The sequence below is a fragment of the Photinus pyralis genome, unplaced genomic scaffold, assembly GCF_008802855.1.
Source record: "Photinus pyralis isolate 1611_PpyrPB1 unplaced genomic scaffold, Ppyr1.3 Ppyr1.4_LG1, whole genome shotgun sequence".
NCBI classification, from domain to species: domain Eukaryota; kingdom Metazoa; phylum Arthropoda; class Insecta; order Coleoptera; family Lampyridae; genus Photinus; species Photinus pyralis.
In genome coordinates this window covers 2380568-2398380 of record NW_022170249.1, presented here as the reverse complement: position 1 = coordinate 2398380, position 17813 = coordinate 2380568, and the positions used below count along the sequence as shown (strand labels likewise).

Sequence of the window (17813 nt, the reverse complement as noted above, 5' to 3'; positions counted from 1 at the left end):
AACTTTCAATTATGTGGGTGCCAATTTACACGTAGCACCTAACAGGTTAACGAATTAAATTTGTAACATTGTCACGTACAAAAGATAACAGCAAGAAACAATACAGAAAAATACAAATTTCAAAGTCCTGGCGATGGACAAGAGTATGTTGCCGGCCTTGCTCGTCGGTGGGTCGAGGTTCCTTAATTAGAGAAAAATTAGATAGGGTGCCAGAAGCTTTATTTTCCACAACAATTAGGCAATCCTGCTCTCGCTTCACAAACAGGATAAATTAGCGCAGCCAGGAATCGAAACAACACAGTCAAATAGGAAAAGAAACACCAACTTAAATGGATCAATGGAATATATATATTTGAAAGTAAATAGTTTTTTTTTAATGTAAACACAATTTGTATGTAGTTCCGAATTTGATGAGGAAAAACTAAAAAGATATGGTAATGAGACAATAACGGGATGATGTCAATAATTGATGATAATTGATAACAAAAACTGCTTAAATTATAATAACATTGTAAATTGTTACATTGTACAGCTTATGTAATCTTTTTATGTATACATTAACAATTAATAAATATTGAATACCTACACATACATATCATTGCAACTAATTGCATATATTGTGGGAATGTTTGAGATATTTTGTGTGCTATGTGGGAATAACCAAAGTCCACACCACTTAAACTAGTTTTTAGCAAGTTTCTATTTTAGAAAAAAGTTATTGTCCGCACTTATGTGTCTGTCCGTCCGTTTTGCGCTAAAAATTTTTATTAAACTTTATTTTGAACAGTTTGCATAAAAAACAAAGATCACCTTACATATTTACAAAAATCAAACATGCTTGTTTCAAAATTTAATTTTATATTTACTTTGACAATGACAGCTTAGTTTGTCGAAACGAGTCAAATAAAAAATACGTTTTTTAGTGAAGAGAAGACTGAGTTTTATTTCTATCTTAGAATAAAATGGACCTTCACAAGGTAAACATGAGTAACATAAATTAATACAGTTTGCAAAAGCCAAATTAATTTAGCCGGTCACGAGTTACACACATACCTATACTAAGTTTATTAAATTTTGCGCATATGTAATCTGATTGCTGTAATCTTGTACATTGTCATTAACAATGCTTCATTTTAAAAAAAAAGCGGTTTTTCCAAAACAAAAGATAACAAATTTTTCAGCTGTAACGTATATAACTCCCTAACCTTTTGTTCTATATGTATTTAAAAAACATTTTAGTGTTATATCGTTATATGTAACCTAATCTAATATAGCTTCTACTATAAATGTGTTTACTAGATTTGTTAACGTAGTACCTAATGTTTCTTATTTGGAAATATGATATTATAAAAAATAACGTCGTCTTTCCAAAAAAAAATTTTTTTGTTGTATATCTTTGGGAAAGCAACATTATGTTTTATAATAAATTTGTTCATTTATTTTTACTTATATTGGTTGTATAAGCACAAGCGCTTAGTATAGTCAGCCAGCATATAAATTTTAAAACTTCTATTACTTTCGGCATTTAAATTTGTACAACATGACAATTTTTCTACGCAAGTCATCAATTTCAAACTTTCAAGCATTTGATCTGGCGCCCCTATTACTTTGGCGCTTGTGTGCGCCGCACACTTCGCACACATGGGCGGCACGGCCCTGGCAATTCCGACAATTTTCATGTTCAAAACGCCCAAATACAAAATTTTTTGAGATCAAAATTTGTTTTCATACCCCCATTTAGGGGTGCGCCATCTTGGAGTGGGATTTTCTGAAAAATGCTCGCATTTTGGAATTGACATACCCAAAAACTTAACCAAAGACGCGCAAATTATCTCTGTATGTCTTAGGGTTGCTGAGAAAAAAATTAAAGCAAATTTCAGCACTTTCTTAAGGGTAGGTCTCAAACGAAACGTTGCTGATCCTCGGTTCATTTGGAAAAAATATTTGTTTTGACCCCTTTCTGAACGTTCAAACGGAAGCATTTCGGGAACTATTAAGTATAGATCCAAGACGAAGTACATATCTACTTTCTTTTTAAAGGTACTAGAAATTTTACAAATTGGCGCATTAATATTCAGATTTTTTTTAATTTGAGGTACAACAAAAACATATTCTTACCTGTACATTATAGTCATCTTTGCTCATACCTATTTCAGATAAAATATTGTCTCTGTTCTCCCTCACAATGGTATAAATATAATTTGCTGACATTAAGCCATCTAAACTTGCGCTTAATTGTTTCCAAATTTGGGCTGACTTGTGACATCTACTTTTAACCACTTCGTCTATATTTTGCGATAACACGTGAATTAATATAGCTTTAGGCACAGTTCTACGTCGCGGCATTTTTATAATTAATTATCGAATGCGTTTTAAAAAGACACCACTGGCACATTAAATAGGTATGTTAAAAAATACAGGCAAATTTTACTGCACCAACAAAATATGCCAGACCGTCGCCAGTATCAATTACCGTTGAAAGTATAGTAACTAACTCTAACAAGACAAGTGTATAGATCAGCGAAATTTGAGCAACATTGCAAAGTAAAAGATGATAGTGTTAAGATTAATTCAAGTAAAAAGAAAAAAGGATTTATTTGCAAATTGCATAAGTACAACTTATATCGTTCTCATCAAAACGTGAACTGCTATTAAAAAGAAAGCATGCGCAAAACGCAATTGAGCGTGTAAACTTTGTCCAGGTCCGTACTCAGTACACGATTTTGTCTCTTCAACACTTCCTCTCAAAATCGGCTGCTCTGAATAGAAAAACAACTCCTAAATTTGACCTATGCTTTTCAAATTTTTCGCGACTTAACGGTTTCGTTAGTACGTCTGCAACTTGATCGCTTCCAGGCACGTGCCGTATTTGAATGGCACCTTCGTTGTATTTTTCCCGGATGAAATGAAAACGCACGTCAATGTGTTTTGACCGTTTGTGAAACTCAGGATTTTTACACAATTTGATGGCACTCGCGTTGTCCACAAATAAAGTGGGAATATGATTTTCCTTGGTGGTTTCACCGATGAGTACGTTGACCCATATTGCTTCTTTAGTGGCCTCGCAGGCTGCTACGTATTCCGCTTCTGTTGTCGAGAGGACGACGCTGCGTTGCTTTTGGCTTTTCCATGTCACGGCGCCGTCACCATAGATGCATACGATCCCGGTTCTCGACCTTCTGGTGGACTCATCGCCGGCATAATCAGCGTCGCTGTATATCCGAAGTAAATCGCCTTCTCCTTTGTTTTTATATAACAAACCCATCTCCATAGTTCCCTTCAGGTAACGCAGAATCCTCTTTACAGCCGTCCAGTGCCCCTCGCACGGATTTTCAACAGCTTCGGCTGCTGTACTTACCGCGTAAGCAATATCTGGCCTACTTCCTGTTGATAAATATAAAAGGGCCCCAATTGCTTCTCGATATGGAATGGATAACGCGCATTTATTACCGAGATCGCTCGTTCCCACAAGCTCCGCGGGTGTCTTTACCGGATTTGCATTTAGCATATTAAATCGTTCCAACACCTTTTTAATATAAGCGCACTGGTTTACAAAAATAGCACCGTCCTCTTTTCGTGTTATTTGCAAACCTAAAAAGCATCCCACATTCTCGTTCACGGTAATCCGAAACTCATTTTCTAATTTAGAAATAAATAAGCAAAGGTCAGTGTAATTCGTCCCTATTACCAAACCATCGTCAACATAAATTACCACGAACATATATTGATTATTTACTTCGCACCAAAACAAACACGGGTCCGCTGCACTTTGGTTAAACGAATGTTTGTTTAAAAAACTGACTAATCGTTTATTCCAACAACGCGGTGCCTGTTTTAGGCCATATAAACTACGATATAGTTTACACACACGTCCGGTTTCGTCATCGTAGCCCTCCGGCTGTTTCATGTAAACCTCTTCCTCTAAATGTCCGTATAGGAAGGCCGTTTTTACATCGAACTGCATCATATGCATACTTTTAAGCGCGGCCGTGCACAATAAAATTCTAACGGTATCGAAACGCGCCACCGGGCTAAATGTTTCTTCATAATCAACCCCGAATCTTTGTGAACACCCCTTTATAACCAAACGCGCTTTATATCGTTCGAGATCACCTTCCGAATTTGTCTTTACGCGAAACACCCAACGGTTATTTAGAATTTTCTTACCTTGAGGTGGTTCAACGAGTTTCCACGTCTCGTTTTCCTTTAGCGAAGCTATTTCTTCATTCATGGCATTGCGCCACTCTTCGGATTTTTCAGAAGCAATCGCTGCCTGCACCGTTGTTGGTATATCACACGCCGCAAAATAAACATAATCTTCCAAGTACTTGGGTGGCCTGATTATTCTTCTTTGCGACTTTTCAGTTTCTTGCGAAACATCGTCCGTGATGCCCTCGTTGTTATCCGAATCCGAATTTTCCTCAGATTCTTCGGAATTTTTCTGTGTCAAGGTCATTGTTATTTGAGTCTTCTCAGACACAATCTTCTCCTTCCCGAAAATGACATCGCGACTTCGGAGAACTTTGTTACTTTCCGGGATCCACACTCGAAAGCCATCTTTCTCGCCACAGTATCCGACGAAAATGCCTTCCGTACTCTTTTTGTCCCATTTTTTTCTTGTTTGTTTTGGTACGTGCACAAAACATTGTGTCCCAAAAATACGCAGATGTTCAAAATTATGTACACTCACAGTTTGACTGCCTTTCCACAATTCCATTGGTGACTTATCCTTCACTTGCGTCGGTCCGGTCCTGTTCAGTACATACACCGCTGTGTTGACGGCTTCCGCCCACAATTTAATCGGAAAATTTCCTGCATGGATCATCGTTCTCGCACTTTCTACCAAGGTCCTATTTTCACGTTCTGCTGACCCATTTTGTTCGGGTGTGTACGGCATTGTTATTCTGAGTGTGATACCTTTCGACTCTAAACATTTTCGCACTTCAAAATTGTCAAATTCCTTGCCACCATCACATAGAAATTGTTCAATTTTAACACCAATCGCGGTCGCCTCGTTTACGAATATTTTTAAACACTCGGGTACCTCACTTTTTGCTTTCATAAAGAACACTCGACGAAATTTCGAAAAATCGTCTTTGAAGCAAACAAAATATCTGGCCCCTCCTAACGATTCCTCCTGCATCGGTCCACAAACGTCCGCGTGTATTATTTTTCCTGGAACCGTAGGTCTGTTTTTTCGAGAATGGAAACTGGCGCGACTGTGTTTACCAAACACGCATCCTGCACAAAACTCTTCATGTGCCTCCACCTCGATGCCCTTTTCTTTAAGAAAATGTGTTACATGCGACTTACTTTGATGTGCGAAACGCTCATGCCATAATTGCAACGTTTCCTTTGTTGATGCAACATGCACTTCTGCTGCCGCTTCCGGTTTTCGAACTCGAATATTTAGGGCATACAACCCGTTCGACAATTTCTTGCCTGATAATCGAACACTACCGTCCTTCTTAAAGTAACATCCCCCGTAGTTAGCTTCAAAATGATATCCATTACTTATAGTTTGTCCTATTGAAAGTAAATTTCGTTCGATATCCGGAACTAACCACACGTTATTTAAATGATTCCTGCGCCACTCGCCATTAACAAACATTTCAACGTTTATTTGACCCTGACCATACGCGAAAATTTTCTCGCTGTTCCCGACTTGCACCGTTTTTGGAAGTGAGAACGGTTCAAAGTTTATAAAATAACTTTTATGCCTGGTCATGTGCGCACTAGCTCCTGAATCCGCTAACCACAATTCTGCATTCGCGTCCTTGTTAGATTTTTCCGCACCTACGAAAGCATCACCGTCGGCTCTTGAATCAAACCCGGATGACCTCCTGCCGCGTGATTCGGACGAATTTCCCGCGGAATTTCCGCTCCCTTTCTTGGGGCATTTTTTTGCAAAATGTCCTGCTTGATGACACCGGTAACATTTCGGTTCCGACTTGGGATAGTTATTCGCCTGCTTTTTATCACCACCCTTGGCCACGAAAGCGCCCACGTTTTTAGATTTCGCCGGTAAACGCATTTCAATTAAGCGAAGTCTTTCGGTTAATTTATTTAAGGTGCGATCTTCCACTGGGACAGATTCCCACACGCTCTTGAATTCAAAATATTCAGAAGGTAGCGTCGACATGATCCTACTCATTAGCACTAGGTCCGGGAGTTCTGTTTTCACCAACCGCCTGAGTTCATCATTCATTTCTTGGAAATCTCTCTGCAGCTTTGCGATATGTGTAGCAATGTCTTCCTCTGGAGTCCTATCGTTGCTGAAAAACTGCTCCATCAGCCGATCTACGCGTTGCCCTGAACTTTGCTCATACACAGACAACAGCTTTTCCCACGTTTGATTAGCAGTTTCACAAGTAGCAACCAAATTTAAATTTGTCTTGTTCATGCTACTTACTAGAATCAGCTGTGCTAAAGCATCATCTTTGTTGAACGTTTTCAAATCCGCTTGATACTTTGAAATAACCGCTTGATCCGCATTCGCTGAAGGTCCCGCTGGTGATGCTCGCGTCCCGATGGCCAGATCCAAAACATCCTGATGTTTTAACAAAAGTTCAACCTGTTTTCGCCATTGACTCCAATTCGAAGCACCCTCCAACTTTTCTATGTGAGCCTTGAAGTTAAAGTCCGACATTTTGTGACGATACCGCGCGCGAAACAAACTACCAGATACTTAGCACTGTTTACAACTAAACCTTACAAAGTTACGACTTCTTATTTACTTTTCGCACCTTTTAGCGCATCTGGGCACATAACCTGTTAAGATTAATTCAAGTAAAAAGAAAAAAGGATTTATTTGCAAATTGCATAAGTACAACTTATATCGTTCTTATCAAAACGTGAACTTCTATTAAAAAGAAAGCATGCGCAAAACGCAATTGAGCGTGTAAACTTTGTCCAGGTCCGTACTCAGTACACGATTTTGTCTCTTCAACAGATAGGTCCGCGAAAAGACGTAACTGGCAAGTCCTTCTGGGAAAGGTAACGGTAAGGGATTAAGTTTACCCAAAAATTCCGTGAATACTTAAATCTAACTTAAGACTAACTGACAGTATTACATTTGTCATAAAACTAACAATACGAATACAAGTAAATTACGCAAAATACAGGATGCAAATCTGAACCTAATCAGAACTTACAGCTAATTAAATGACTCGGAACAATGATTTTGTACCTTATTGTGCTAATAGTAAGAAACAAGTAATTAAAGTCTACGTATATATAAATATATGCGGACGACGAGAGCGTCTTTTTCTGTTTTCGGTTCGCTGTTTTCCCAAAAGAATTTGTAAATAAATGCGTTAACCTGTTAGGTGCTACGTGTAAATTGGCACCCACATAATTGAAAGTTGTACCTATTGCTCAGTAACGGTGAAACTTTTGATGTTACAATGTAACGCACAAACAAGCACAAACGAAGCACAAACAAATAAGCGGGTGACAATTTTAGTTCATTGACCTTTTGGGTACTGTGTACAAGTTGGCACCCGCATAATTGAAAATTCTATTACTCAGTAACGGTAAGAGTTTTGATGTTACAATGTAAGGCACAAACAAACACAAACGAAGCACAAACGAATAAGCATATTACAATTTTAATTCGTTAACCTTTTGGGTGCCACGTAAAAGTTGGCACCCGCATAATAAAAATTGAAATTACATAATATTGGTGCGGGTGTTGACTTTAAAATGTATCGCACAAACAAGCACAAACGAAGCACAATCGACGTATTATCATTAAATTGTTTGTGCCTTACATGTTGGTGCTAACTTTACGGAGCCAGTCTTAATGGATCATATTGCTCTAATATTCTACTACAACCATCTGTACAGATAGCCACCGGGTTTGTGATGGATGCAATATTTTATGCATTTTTACATTACAAAATATCTGAAATTCTTTAAATTCTGATGTTCGTTTTGGACTAGACGAATAGTATATTGAAAGACAAGTGTTACAATGCGACCTATTGTAATACGACTATCTTGTGGCACGAGTGGCGACGCGAAGCGTAGCCACGAGTGTCCGCAAGATAGGAGTATTACAATAAAGCATTGTAACACGCGTTTTTCATACTATTTTTTCTATTTCGGTGCTTTAATTTAATTTAAAAAAATCATTATCAGAAACTATAGGGAACATTAGAACTAACATGTTTTATGTTGGGAACACTTTTTATGCCGTTAAGTTTTAGGTTGGCAGCGTAGTAAGACTGACATTTTGAAGTTCAAACATGGAAGTACCCAACGAAGTACCTACTTGTACTAACTAGTAACTGCCAACTTAAGAGATGAGTTACCAAAAAAAAACGACTATAATCACTGTCTTTGTACAACTCGAAAACAGTTGTACAAAATCATCATTGTGACACCGAAATAGAAAAAAATAATTGTAGATATCCCTTGTCAAATCTTCAACGAATCGGGGTAATTTTAAGCACGCACATGACGCACACAAGTGGAATGAATGGCATATGCATTTCATAACGTATAATGACGGAATTTCCTCTTTTAATAGTGACATGACGGAATGATGCTCACCCATCATTACGTTGGCACCATCAGCCGCAAAACCAATCATATTAGTTTTATAAGGAATGCCATTAATCTCAAATAAATCTTTAATTGATTTATGCAATGTTATAGCGTCAGCGCCTGAAAGTTTGATTAAATCAAAAAATAAATCGCGAACCTGATCATTCATAATACATCGCACCGTAACGCAAAGATGTTTCGTAGTGCTTCTATCTGTGGATTCGTCTATGATTACAGAAAATTTATTATTACGTAGGTGATTGCATAGATTTTCGTGGTGTTTCCTGCCAATAACATTCTTCACAACAGCGGTGGTCTTCGTTCTTCCGCTGGATATACTTTGAGCTATTTTAGAATCCGGACAAATCGCCGAAATTGTTTTTACTAAATGGTCCATAATGTTAAATGACAAGTTATGCTCTGCAACAAACGCAGCCAGTCGAATTTCTCCTAAAAATAAATTACACACACACACACACACACACACACACACACACACACACACACACACACACACATATATATATGATATATATATATATTTACAATTTTTATGCAATATGATATTTTTTTTAAATACTTCTTTTTAAATTTAAGAAAGTTCATATATATATATATACATATACACAATACGAAGTCACTTCCAAAATAGATACACAACATTCGTTGTCACTTCCATTTTTACGTAGTCACTTCCAATTTCGGAAGTGACTACGTTTTTCCTTGTTGTTAGCTAATTTCGCTTATAGAGGTCATTGGCATGCCATATAAGAAAAATAGCTTGGAAGTGGCTACGTGTTAAACTTATCGGTTAAGTTTGGACTTAGTTCTCATATATGCCACTATCGCCACCATCGCTTATATGGTTTTCATATGCTATACGTAGTTACTTCCGTCATATAAAGTGTACCATGTCACATCCGAAATTTGGCATCCATGTTTCTGTGAATCCAAATACATTTTGCTATACGTGGTGTTAACGTAAACACGTCCGTTAAATTTGTCGGTAAAGTTTTATTTTGTCATGATAACCAGAGGAAGAAAATTACTTAAACTTGTACTAAATAAGGGTAAGTGGATGTATTTCTATATTTAACTGAGAATTGCTGATATTGTATTATTAAATTCATAACGGTTTATCATTCTGACTCTTATTTCAAAGGAAATTTTTAGCAACAAACAGCATGACGTGTTTTGCCATTTAATTATGTGTTTATTTTTTATTCTTCTATATAGAGGGTAATGGTGATGTACCCACATCTTCGGATGGTTTGAACATCCAATGTTCTACTCCGCCTTTGGAGCCACCAGAAGATAATTGTGATGTACCCACATCTTCGGATGTTTTGAACATCCAAAGTTCTACTCCGCCTTTGGAGCCACCACTGGATGTATGCAGCAGTACTGCAAAAACTATCGTAAGATCTTATTATTTTTCTATCTATGAAACAATTTTAACATAGTTTTCCTGAAATCAGAGGCAAGGTACTATTTTCACTCCTAAAATGCGGAGTGAAGATTTCGTTTCTCTGACTAATCACTTTAAATTTAATCACAATGCGCATTTATCCGTCAGTTTCTTTATGGAAACCGAAAAATGCTGTTCCTCGATAAATTTGTAAATCATTGTATCGATTGTATGAATTTCCTGTGATCACATGGATTTAGCCAATTAATGCGCCAATTTCGTTCAAAAAGAGTCACAATGATCGTATCGAGACCCAAGTTAATTTTTGGCCATGAATATATTGATTTTGACCAATATATGTTAGCTATGTAAGGACCAGATAGGACATTCATAAAATCGTGCCTACGTCCGTCCGTCTATCCGTATGCACAATAACTCTTGAACGAAAGGTCGTAGGCGCTTGAAATTTAGTATTTGCATGGGTACCCCTCCATACCATCAGTACATGCGCTATTTTTCCACAGGATTGGATAAATCAAAGCAACTTTGATGATGGGCACCATAACAAGTTAACCGATTTTAAGGAAAAGTTTGAGAATGTTCAGCCAGTACCAAAACCCTGTGGTTTAATCGCTTGTAATTGCAGCCACATATCAGGGTCAGAGCCGTCGGTCGATGATTCTTATCTAGATCGCGATTTTATACCGAACAGTGACGATACAACATCTACTAATTCGGAGGTATCGTATGATCTCACTAAAAGCGTTATCGAGGAGGGTAACGAAAATTATTCACATGGTAAACTAGCAAATATACGTCGTAGTAGTATAATTATACACCAGGACGTATCCATTTTCACGGTATACCTAATCTTTTAGATGTTGAATTGTTAGATATTTATTACTTAGGATTATTTGTAGAAACATACTAACAGTGGCATATCAATTTTAAACAATCTACCTTATACTGGTGATACTAATCTTATCAATGATACTTTAATGATCGACAAACGTCAAAATGAGCATCCATCACCACACGTAAGTGCAGATGCTAGACCTCAGATTGAAGACAATGTTCGTGAACCGTTATCAAATGTACTGAAGGTATGCATCAACGGGTAGGTAGTGTGTTGAATAAATTTACCTAGTATGTTCTCAATAGCGGCTAAAGAAAAACCAGAAGAAGGTGGTACATTGCAAGTTTTGCCAGGAAGACATTAACACGTTGAACTTTATGCGGCATGTTAAAAGAAATCATGGTAGTGAACAAGAAGTCCACACCATATTTCAATTGCCAAAAAACAGCAAAGAAAGACGCCGTGCTTTTGCAATTTTACGTAACGATACTAATTTTGAATTATTTATAAATGGAAATGTTCGCCCTAATAGAAAATTGGTAAAGGAACCGAAAATTAAAATTAAGTACTACCCTTGCGCGTACTGCAAGGGAATATTTGCAAGACAATACTTAAAACGCCATGTAAAGTCGTGTTTTTTAAAAGATTCCGAAAAGAATCAAAGCAAAATTTTGTCTTTATCACAAACAGTGACTGCATGCGCTATGGACCCTACAAACGTTCTCTCCAAGTTAAATGTCAAAGAGCAGGTAAATTACCTTGAAAATGTAACATTTCTCTTGAAGCCATAAGTTACTAGTAACTGCAAAATAAAACAATAATATATGCGAACGACATTTGTGAGGATGTTACACCTAGAAAATTAAATGTTGCTGAGCTATCTAAGAGATGTACAATGTGTCATATCGTTAATGCCCATTTCACTAAAGAAATGTGTGAACTAGTCACCTAAAATCGGAAGAGCGCAAAATTCCGAGTTTGAAATCTGATAGATTCTACCCTTCTACTGAACTCTTCCTTGAAGTTTTATTACCATATTTTTCATAGATTAAGAAACAGTGGTGCGAGTATTTTATCCGTCCTTTCGCCTGTGTCTCTTAGAAATCTCAACAACATTCAATTTTCTAGGTATAAAATTCTCACAAATGCAGCAAGAAAGAATTTTGAAATACAAATTTTGGATGATTTAAGAAAAACCATCATTTACTTATTTACCAACTTGGTCGGGGAATAGGCAAAACTCTGATGCATAGAAACCAAATTTTACGTAGGAACTTCAGATTTTGGTATTATCATTTGATAGGGATTTGGTTGAAATATATTTTAGTTCCATATATTTCAACCAAATCCCTATTAAAATCGAAACTAAAAAATTGAGAACTTCATATGTAAAATTATTCTTTGAATCTTGGAGAAGCATTACAAGATGCCAATGTATCTACAATCTACGTATAAAAAATAAGTTTGCTCATATAATGCTCGTATGCGAAGACTATACAGGGTGCCTCTAAAAGGTCTGTACAACACGCTACCATAGGTTCTTTATAAAAATAGGCCGATTTGACCCAACTCACGTCTATCCAAAAGTGCTTCGGTAAGGCGCCATCGACCGCCAAAGATCTTTAAAAAAAATCGTACTTTTTATTTTATCGGAAGGGGATTTTACGGATTCGGGATGTGAATGTAAAAAGGGTCTTTATGATATCATTTTTTTAATTGTAGCCGCTGTGTAGGTGGTATGGTAAAATAAAAAAACTTTTTAACGGTCATATTAACCGTTCTGAATTTTTACCCACAGGAAGACAGTTTATTTTCAAGCATTTTTTGTCTCTTGATGAATTTCATTATCTGTGATGGTTTACGAAAAAAAAAAATAAGTTTAGGTATGATCTGGGGTATGATGTATGGCAATGGGATCACTACCAATGCGATTGTTCATAGCCTACCTCTATTTCCAACTTGCACAGATATTTTCTATTGCAACATTCATACTTATTGTAAATGTCGTGCATCATTTTAGTTTTTTTTTTTCGTAAACCATCACAGATAATGAAATTCATCAAGAGACAAAAAATGCTTGAAACTAAACTGTCTTACTGTGGGTAAAAGTTCAGAACTGTTAATATGACCGTTAAAAAGTTTTACACCTCTTTAGATGTGGATGGCCAGTATTTTACCATCTACATAGCAGCTACAATTTAAAAAAATGATATTATGAAGACCCTTTTTACATGAGACATTCACATCCGTAAAACCATAAAAAATACGATTTTTTTAAGATCTTTGACGGTCGATAGCGCCTAACCGAAGCACTTTTGGATAGAGGTAAGTTGGGTTAAATTGACCTATTTTGATACCAAGAACCCATGCTAGCGCTTTGTACAGACCTTTTAGAGACACCCTGTACATGTATATTAAGATTTATCAATTTATGGCTTGAAAAGAAATTCCTAGAGCTTAGAATTTGGACTACAGCAAGGATTTTTTAGGTGTTTGACATAATGAAACCAGATGACATTGCTTTTGAAGCGAAGAAGGATCTTTTAATAGCCAATTTTGGCGAGTCTTATTTAAAAAAACATAGGCGTGAAAGAATGGCCTATTCATGCAGTAATAGAATGCGTGAACTTTCAAGGATATTATTAAATTTTCGCATGATAACCAATAATAATAAAGCTAATTTTAAAGATATATTGCATCCTAAACACTTCGATACTGTATTAATGGCAGTTCGGAAGATTAGTGGTTTTGACCACGAAAAGAAGTCATTTCAAACTCCAAGTTTGGCTATGCATCTAGGAACCTCATTAAAATTAGCATGCGATGAACTTACACACCTGGTATTAAAACAAAGTAAAGGTTTCAGATGTAAATCGGCGGAAGATGCCCAGGTTTGGCTTACGAATATTAAGAATTTTAAGAAACTGGTTGAATCGCGATGGACCATAGAAATTTCGTCTTTAGCTAATAAAGATCTTCAAGAAAAGCGTTGGAAAAAGCCGCTATTACTACCATTGGTGAGCGACGTGAAAAAGTTTAGAGACGAAGTGACTAAGTTGGCAAATGACTCCGTATCCCAGCTACTTTTAAAAGAGAATAAACGCGCATTTAAATTATTAATACAATGTGTCTTATCGTTACTAATTTTGTTTAATCGTCGCCGAATAGGTGACGTTCAATATCTTAAGATCAGCGACTACAAATCAGATAAAAAGAGCAACTACACAGATTTCGACCATGTACTTACGGATGTGGAAAGATCATTGACCCAAAAATACAAGAGAGTACTCAACAGCGGTAAAGGTTCGAGGGCTGTTGTCATACTTATACCTGAAGAACTGCAAAACATGATTAATGTTTTATTAGCGGAGAGAAACAAGTACATATTAGACTCTAACAATGACTATGTGTTTGCCATGCCCGACAGTACGATTAAATGGGGAAAAGGTGATGTGGCAATTCGGGCATTGTGCAAAAAAATTCAAATTGAAAACCCTAAAGCTATTTCAAGTAACAACCTGCGGAAACAGATTGCCACTGTAACCCAAATTTTAAGTTTAAAACCAGAAGAGGCAAAACAGTTTGCAAATTTCATGGGGCATACTCAAAAGACTCACGATGAGTTTTATGAGTAAGTAACAAGCAACGACTGAAACATCAGATATCATCTACTTACCTTTTTTAAATGTATTAGATTACCGGTTGACATTTACCAAACTGCAAAGGTGTCAAAATTGTTGATGATGATGGAGAAAGGATCTATGCCAATCGAATATAAAGGAAAGTCGTTGGAAGAGATAATTATAGATTTTAACCTAGAATATGCGGAGGAAGACAAAATTGACGGTAAATTTAGGTAGATTTCAGTTACTGTGAAACATTAAAATATTTATAGGCACAATAAATAAAAGAAGTGAGGAGCCTCCAGGATTTTATGCAAACGAAAGATCTATTGAGATTGTAAATACAGGATTTAATGGTATTATTTTTTGTTTCCACAACCTTCATTTACTTACCTATATTATGAACTTTCAGATGTGAATGATCGAGAAAATCGAAGTCCCTGTAAGTAGAAATGCTATTTCTTTAAAGAGCCGAGATATCCATCACCTATAACCTATTCTACCAATAAAGCCATCATTAGCACAATCGTAACTAAGGAATTTATTTGGCGAATAAATGTATTGATAGATGGATATTTCGGCTTTTTGGATCGGTTATTTTTATTTCAGTAGTAGCGGAATGGATTTCTCTTATGGCCGGTTGTATAATGTCAGTTTGAACCTCCGGTGGAAATCAACCTGCGGTTGAACGTCAATCATGGGCCTTATTTTCATCATGGCTGACATTTTATCCAATCACTGACGTTCAACCGCAGGTTGATTTCAACCGGAAGTTCAACCAGACGTTATACAACTGGCCCTTAATTTAAAACAATACTTATCTATACATTTAATACTTTTAGGTTCCTCTCCCCAAGAGGAATTATCATCAGGTACCATTGCCAACTAGCATTTATTGAAATTTAAATGTAATTGATATCGTTTTCAGATATAACTGTTGCAGCTAATGAAAGGTCTCGGACAGTACCGCAAATACCATCAGGTAGGTACCTAAATAAATTTTTGGTACACGCTCTCCAAAATTGTTACTTTCCGTATCCATTTGAGTCCGCAAAATAAATCTTTAACGGCCTACTTAAAGTGTGATAACTTCAGATAGAACATATAGGTAGAGTTTAGACTATTTTTTTAGAGCTTTTACCAAAAAATTTTGTATGTACCACGTACGCAAAACGTTTTAGCGCACTTATCTCATTATAGACTCGGCTCCTCTGTCGCCTCGTCTTTAATACCGATTTGTTCGCTCAAACGGTATTTTGCGTACTTGATACATAAATATCTATTAAACTAAGCCAAACACATTTTTTTTTCAGATTTACCGATCCATGCGTCACCAAAAACATCTCGGATAGTACAGGACAGACCATCAGGTACTTTCGATTATGAAGTAAGAAACCAAATATACATAGGTATCGCTTTCAGATTTAATTGACGCTGATAGTGTAGCTGAAGTTCCAAAGAGAAGTGGACAGAGAACCTGTAAGTATTAGCATAATTTGCTAACTACTACATTTAAATTTCCAGATTGGTCTAATCGGGAACTTCATTTATTAAAAAAAGAGTTCAGTGTCTACATTAATAAAGGTACCTATCCAGCAGGGAACGACATAAAGGAATTTCTTGAAAGAAATGGAATAAACAGAAGCGTCATTGTAACCAAATCAAAGCTACAACATTTGATTAAAACTAAAAAAGGACTATAAACTACAAGAAATGTTACCTTTATTTTACGTAATAGAATACATTTTTATTTTATTCTTCCACAATGTTTGTTTTATTACTAGTTAAGTACAATTAATGTTGTGCACCTACAGTCGACAGACCTTATGCGGTAGTAAGTAGATTGATATACATTTGGTAGATACGCACCTAGATCTTCAACACATAGGTAGCTGCAAAACGAATGGCATAATTTGACTTACCCACGTGCATCATAGTATGAAACCTTGATGTGTTAAACAGGATATGCTATAGCTTTTATTGGTCCTTCTAGGTCTGAAGTTTAAGTTAAGTTGAGTTCGTAAAGCAGCTGCGGTCACTTAAAAATAAAACCTTTTAAATAAAATAAAAAGAACAAATGTAGAACTTACCTCCACTCCACGGTGTTCCAATGACAGTCGCTGTCAACACACGCCGGAACAGGGCTATTAACGGAGAAAAATATGACAAAATTAAAATATAATGATAATGATCATGTTCCACGACAACGATCACGATGAGGATGATGATAATGATGATGACGATAATGATGATAATGATCATGACGATGACGATAATAATGACAATGATAATGGTATGATAATCATCATGATGATGATCATGATAATGACAATGGTAATGATAATAATAATCATACACTAACAATGCCCATATATTGGAATCATGCCCTACGCTAGAACAATACCGCAGAATGAAGCGCATAAAAGGTGATGTAGCGACTACACTATCCGACTCTAACCTAAAAAAACGTCCTTAAGTATATAAAAACTATAAACAACATAAACAAAATCTAAACACATGCCTATAAATTATGAAATATAGAACTTACCCCCATGGTGTGCCAATGACCGTCGCTGTTGCCGCACGCCTGAACAGTGCCATAAATGGAGAAAAATATAATAAATAAAAAGAACAATTAATAATATATATGCCCAAACAGAAAAAAAATCCAATTATAGGACAAAACTTAATAAATACAAAGCCAAGCAGAAATAATAATATCATACAAAATTCTACAATGCAAAAGCCGTTTGGATTAGGGGATGGCGATATATCAAATTTACCATAATCATTGCAAAACATAGACTACAGCACTACTGCAGTTATGATAACGAAATGTGGGCCAATCAGTAGAACACAGTCCTATAAACGTGAAAAAAATTTTGGTGAAACGTTTTTTTAATTTATCATTATGTGCAACTTAGAAAATGCACTTCACATTAGTATCCCATACAATAATCGACTCAGTACATCTTGAACCCATGTACCTACACTTACCTTGCGATATGTTCGTTGACACCAAAATAATTAATTATGACACTCACTATAAAATATAGAGTAAAACGTTAATGCATTTACCCAAATGTTAGTAGTAAAGGTAGTGGCAACATCGCCGGAAGTGACAACGAGAGAGATATTACACATTTACCGGAAGTGAATTGGTAGAGAATATGACTGCAGTTATATATTATATATATTAAAAATAAACAAGCGAAATCGCTTCCCCTCTTTAGAAAACTTGATAAAGCACATCCCCCTAAACTTATTAATAGACTGAAAAAAAATCTAGGTGTATTTCTTTTGGTGGAAGTCAGGTCGGCCAGTTTGTGTAACGGAAGTGACTACTTATTGCGTATATGTATATATATATATATAT

The 17813-nt window shown here is 36.2% G+C and overlaps 2 protein-coding genes across 5 annotated transcripts; one reads left to right on the top strand and one right to left on the bottom strand.

The window, feature by feature from the left end:
* Positions 1 to 9197: 9197 nt before the first annotated feature.
* LOC116159286 lies at positions 9198 to 16203 on the top strand. Of its 2 annotated transcripts, XM_031472237.1 has the most exons (15): positions 9198 to 9620; positions 9787 to 9968; positions 10483 to 10547; positions 10605 to 10818; positions 10879 to 11061; positions 11120 to 11563; positions 13304 to 14445; positions 14509 to 14660; positions 14710 to 14793; positions 14850 to 14879; positions 15280 to 15309; positions 15366 to 15419; positions 15751 to 15807; positions 15860 to 15916; positions 15962 to 16203. In XM_031472237.1, exons 1-15 carry the CDS (start codon positions 9575 to 9577, stop codon positions 16138 to 16140), a joined length of 2919 nt encoding a protein of 972 aa, XP_031328097.1. In that variant the 5' UTR covers positions 9198 to 9574; the 3' UTR covers positions 16141 to 16203. The 2 variants fall into 2 exon arrangements, with proteins under 2 accessions (XP_031328097.1, XP_031328096.1); XM_031472236.1 differs by having other exon boundaries at positions 10483 to 10818.
* On the bottom strand, positions 16143 to 17734 carry LOC116159287. Of its 3 annotated transcripts, none has more exons than XM_031472239.1 (4): positions 16986 to 17734; positions 16528 to 16895; positions 16360 to 16475; positions 16143 to 16312 (listed from the first exon to the last, which is right to left on the bottom strand). In XM_031472239.1, the coding sequence occupies exons 1-3, from the start codon at positions 17237 to 17239 to the stop codon at positions 16369 to 16371; spliced, it is 729 nt and encodes a 242-aa protein (XP_031328099.1). In that variant the 5' UTR covers positions 17240 to 17734; the 3' UTR covers positions 16143 to 16312; positions 16360 to 16368. The 3 variants fall into 3 exon arrangements, with proteins under 3 accessions (XP_031328099.1, XP_031328100.1, XP_031328098.1); XM_031472240.1 differs by having other exon boundaries at positions 16143 to 16306; XM_031472238.1 differs by having other exon boundaries at positions 16143 to 16475.
* Between the last annotated feature and the right edge of the window lie 79 nt (positions 17735 to 17813).

Bases quoted from the DNA above. Each gene is read 5' to 3' on its own strand.
- LOC116159286 (XM_031472236.1), top strand. From the start codon at position 9,575: ATGATAACCAGAGGAAGAAAATTACTTAAACTTGTACTAAATAAGG. The intron at 11,564-13,303 runs GTAAATTACCTT...AGGATTTTTTAG, and splicing joins AGTTAAATGTCAAAGAGCAG to GTGTTTGACATAATGAAACC. The intron at 15,420-15,750 runs GTAGGTACCTAA...TTTTTTTTTCAG, and splicing joins AGTACCGCAAATACCATCAG to ATTTACCGATCCATGCGTCA.
- LOC116159287 (XM_031472238.1), bottom strand. From the start codon at position 17,239: ATGTTTTGCAATGATTATGGTAAATTTGATATATCGCCATCCCCTAAT. The intron at 16,896-16,985 runs GTAAGTTCTATA...ACGTTTTTTTAG, and splicing joins GTCATTGGCACACCATGGGG to GTTAGAGTCGGATAGTGTAG. The intron at 16,476-16,527 runs GTAAGTTCTACA...TTTATTTTTAAG, and splicing joins TGGAACACCGTGGAGTGGAG to TGACCGCAGCTGCTTTACGA.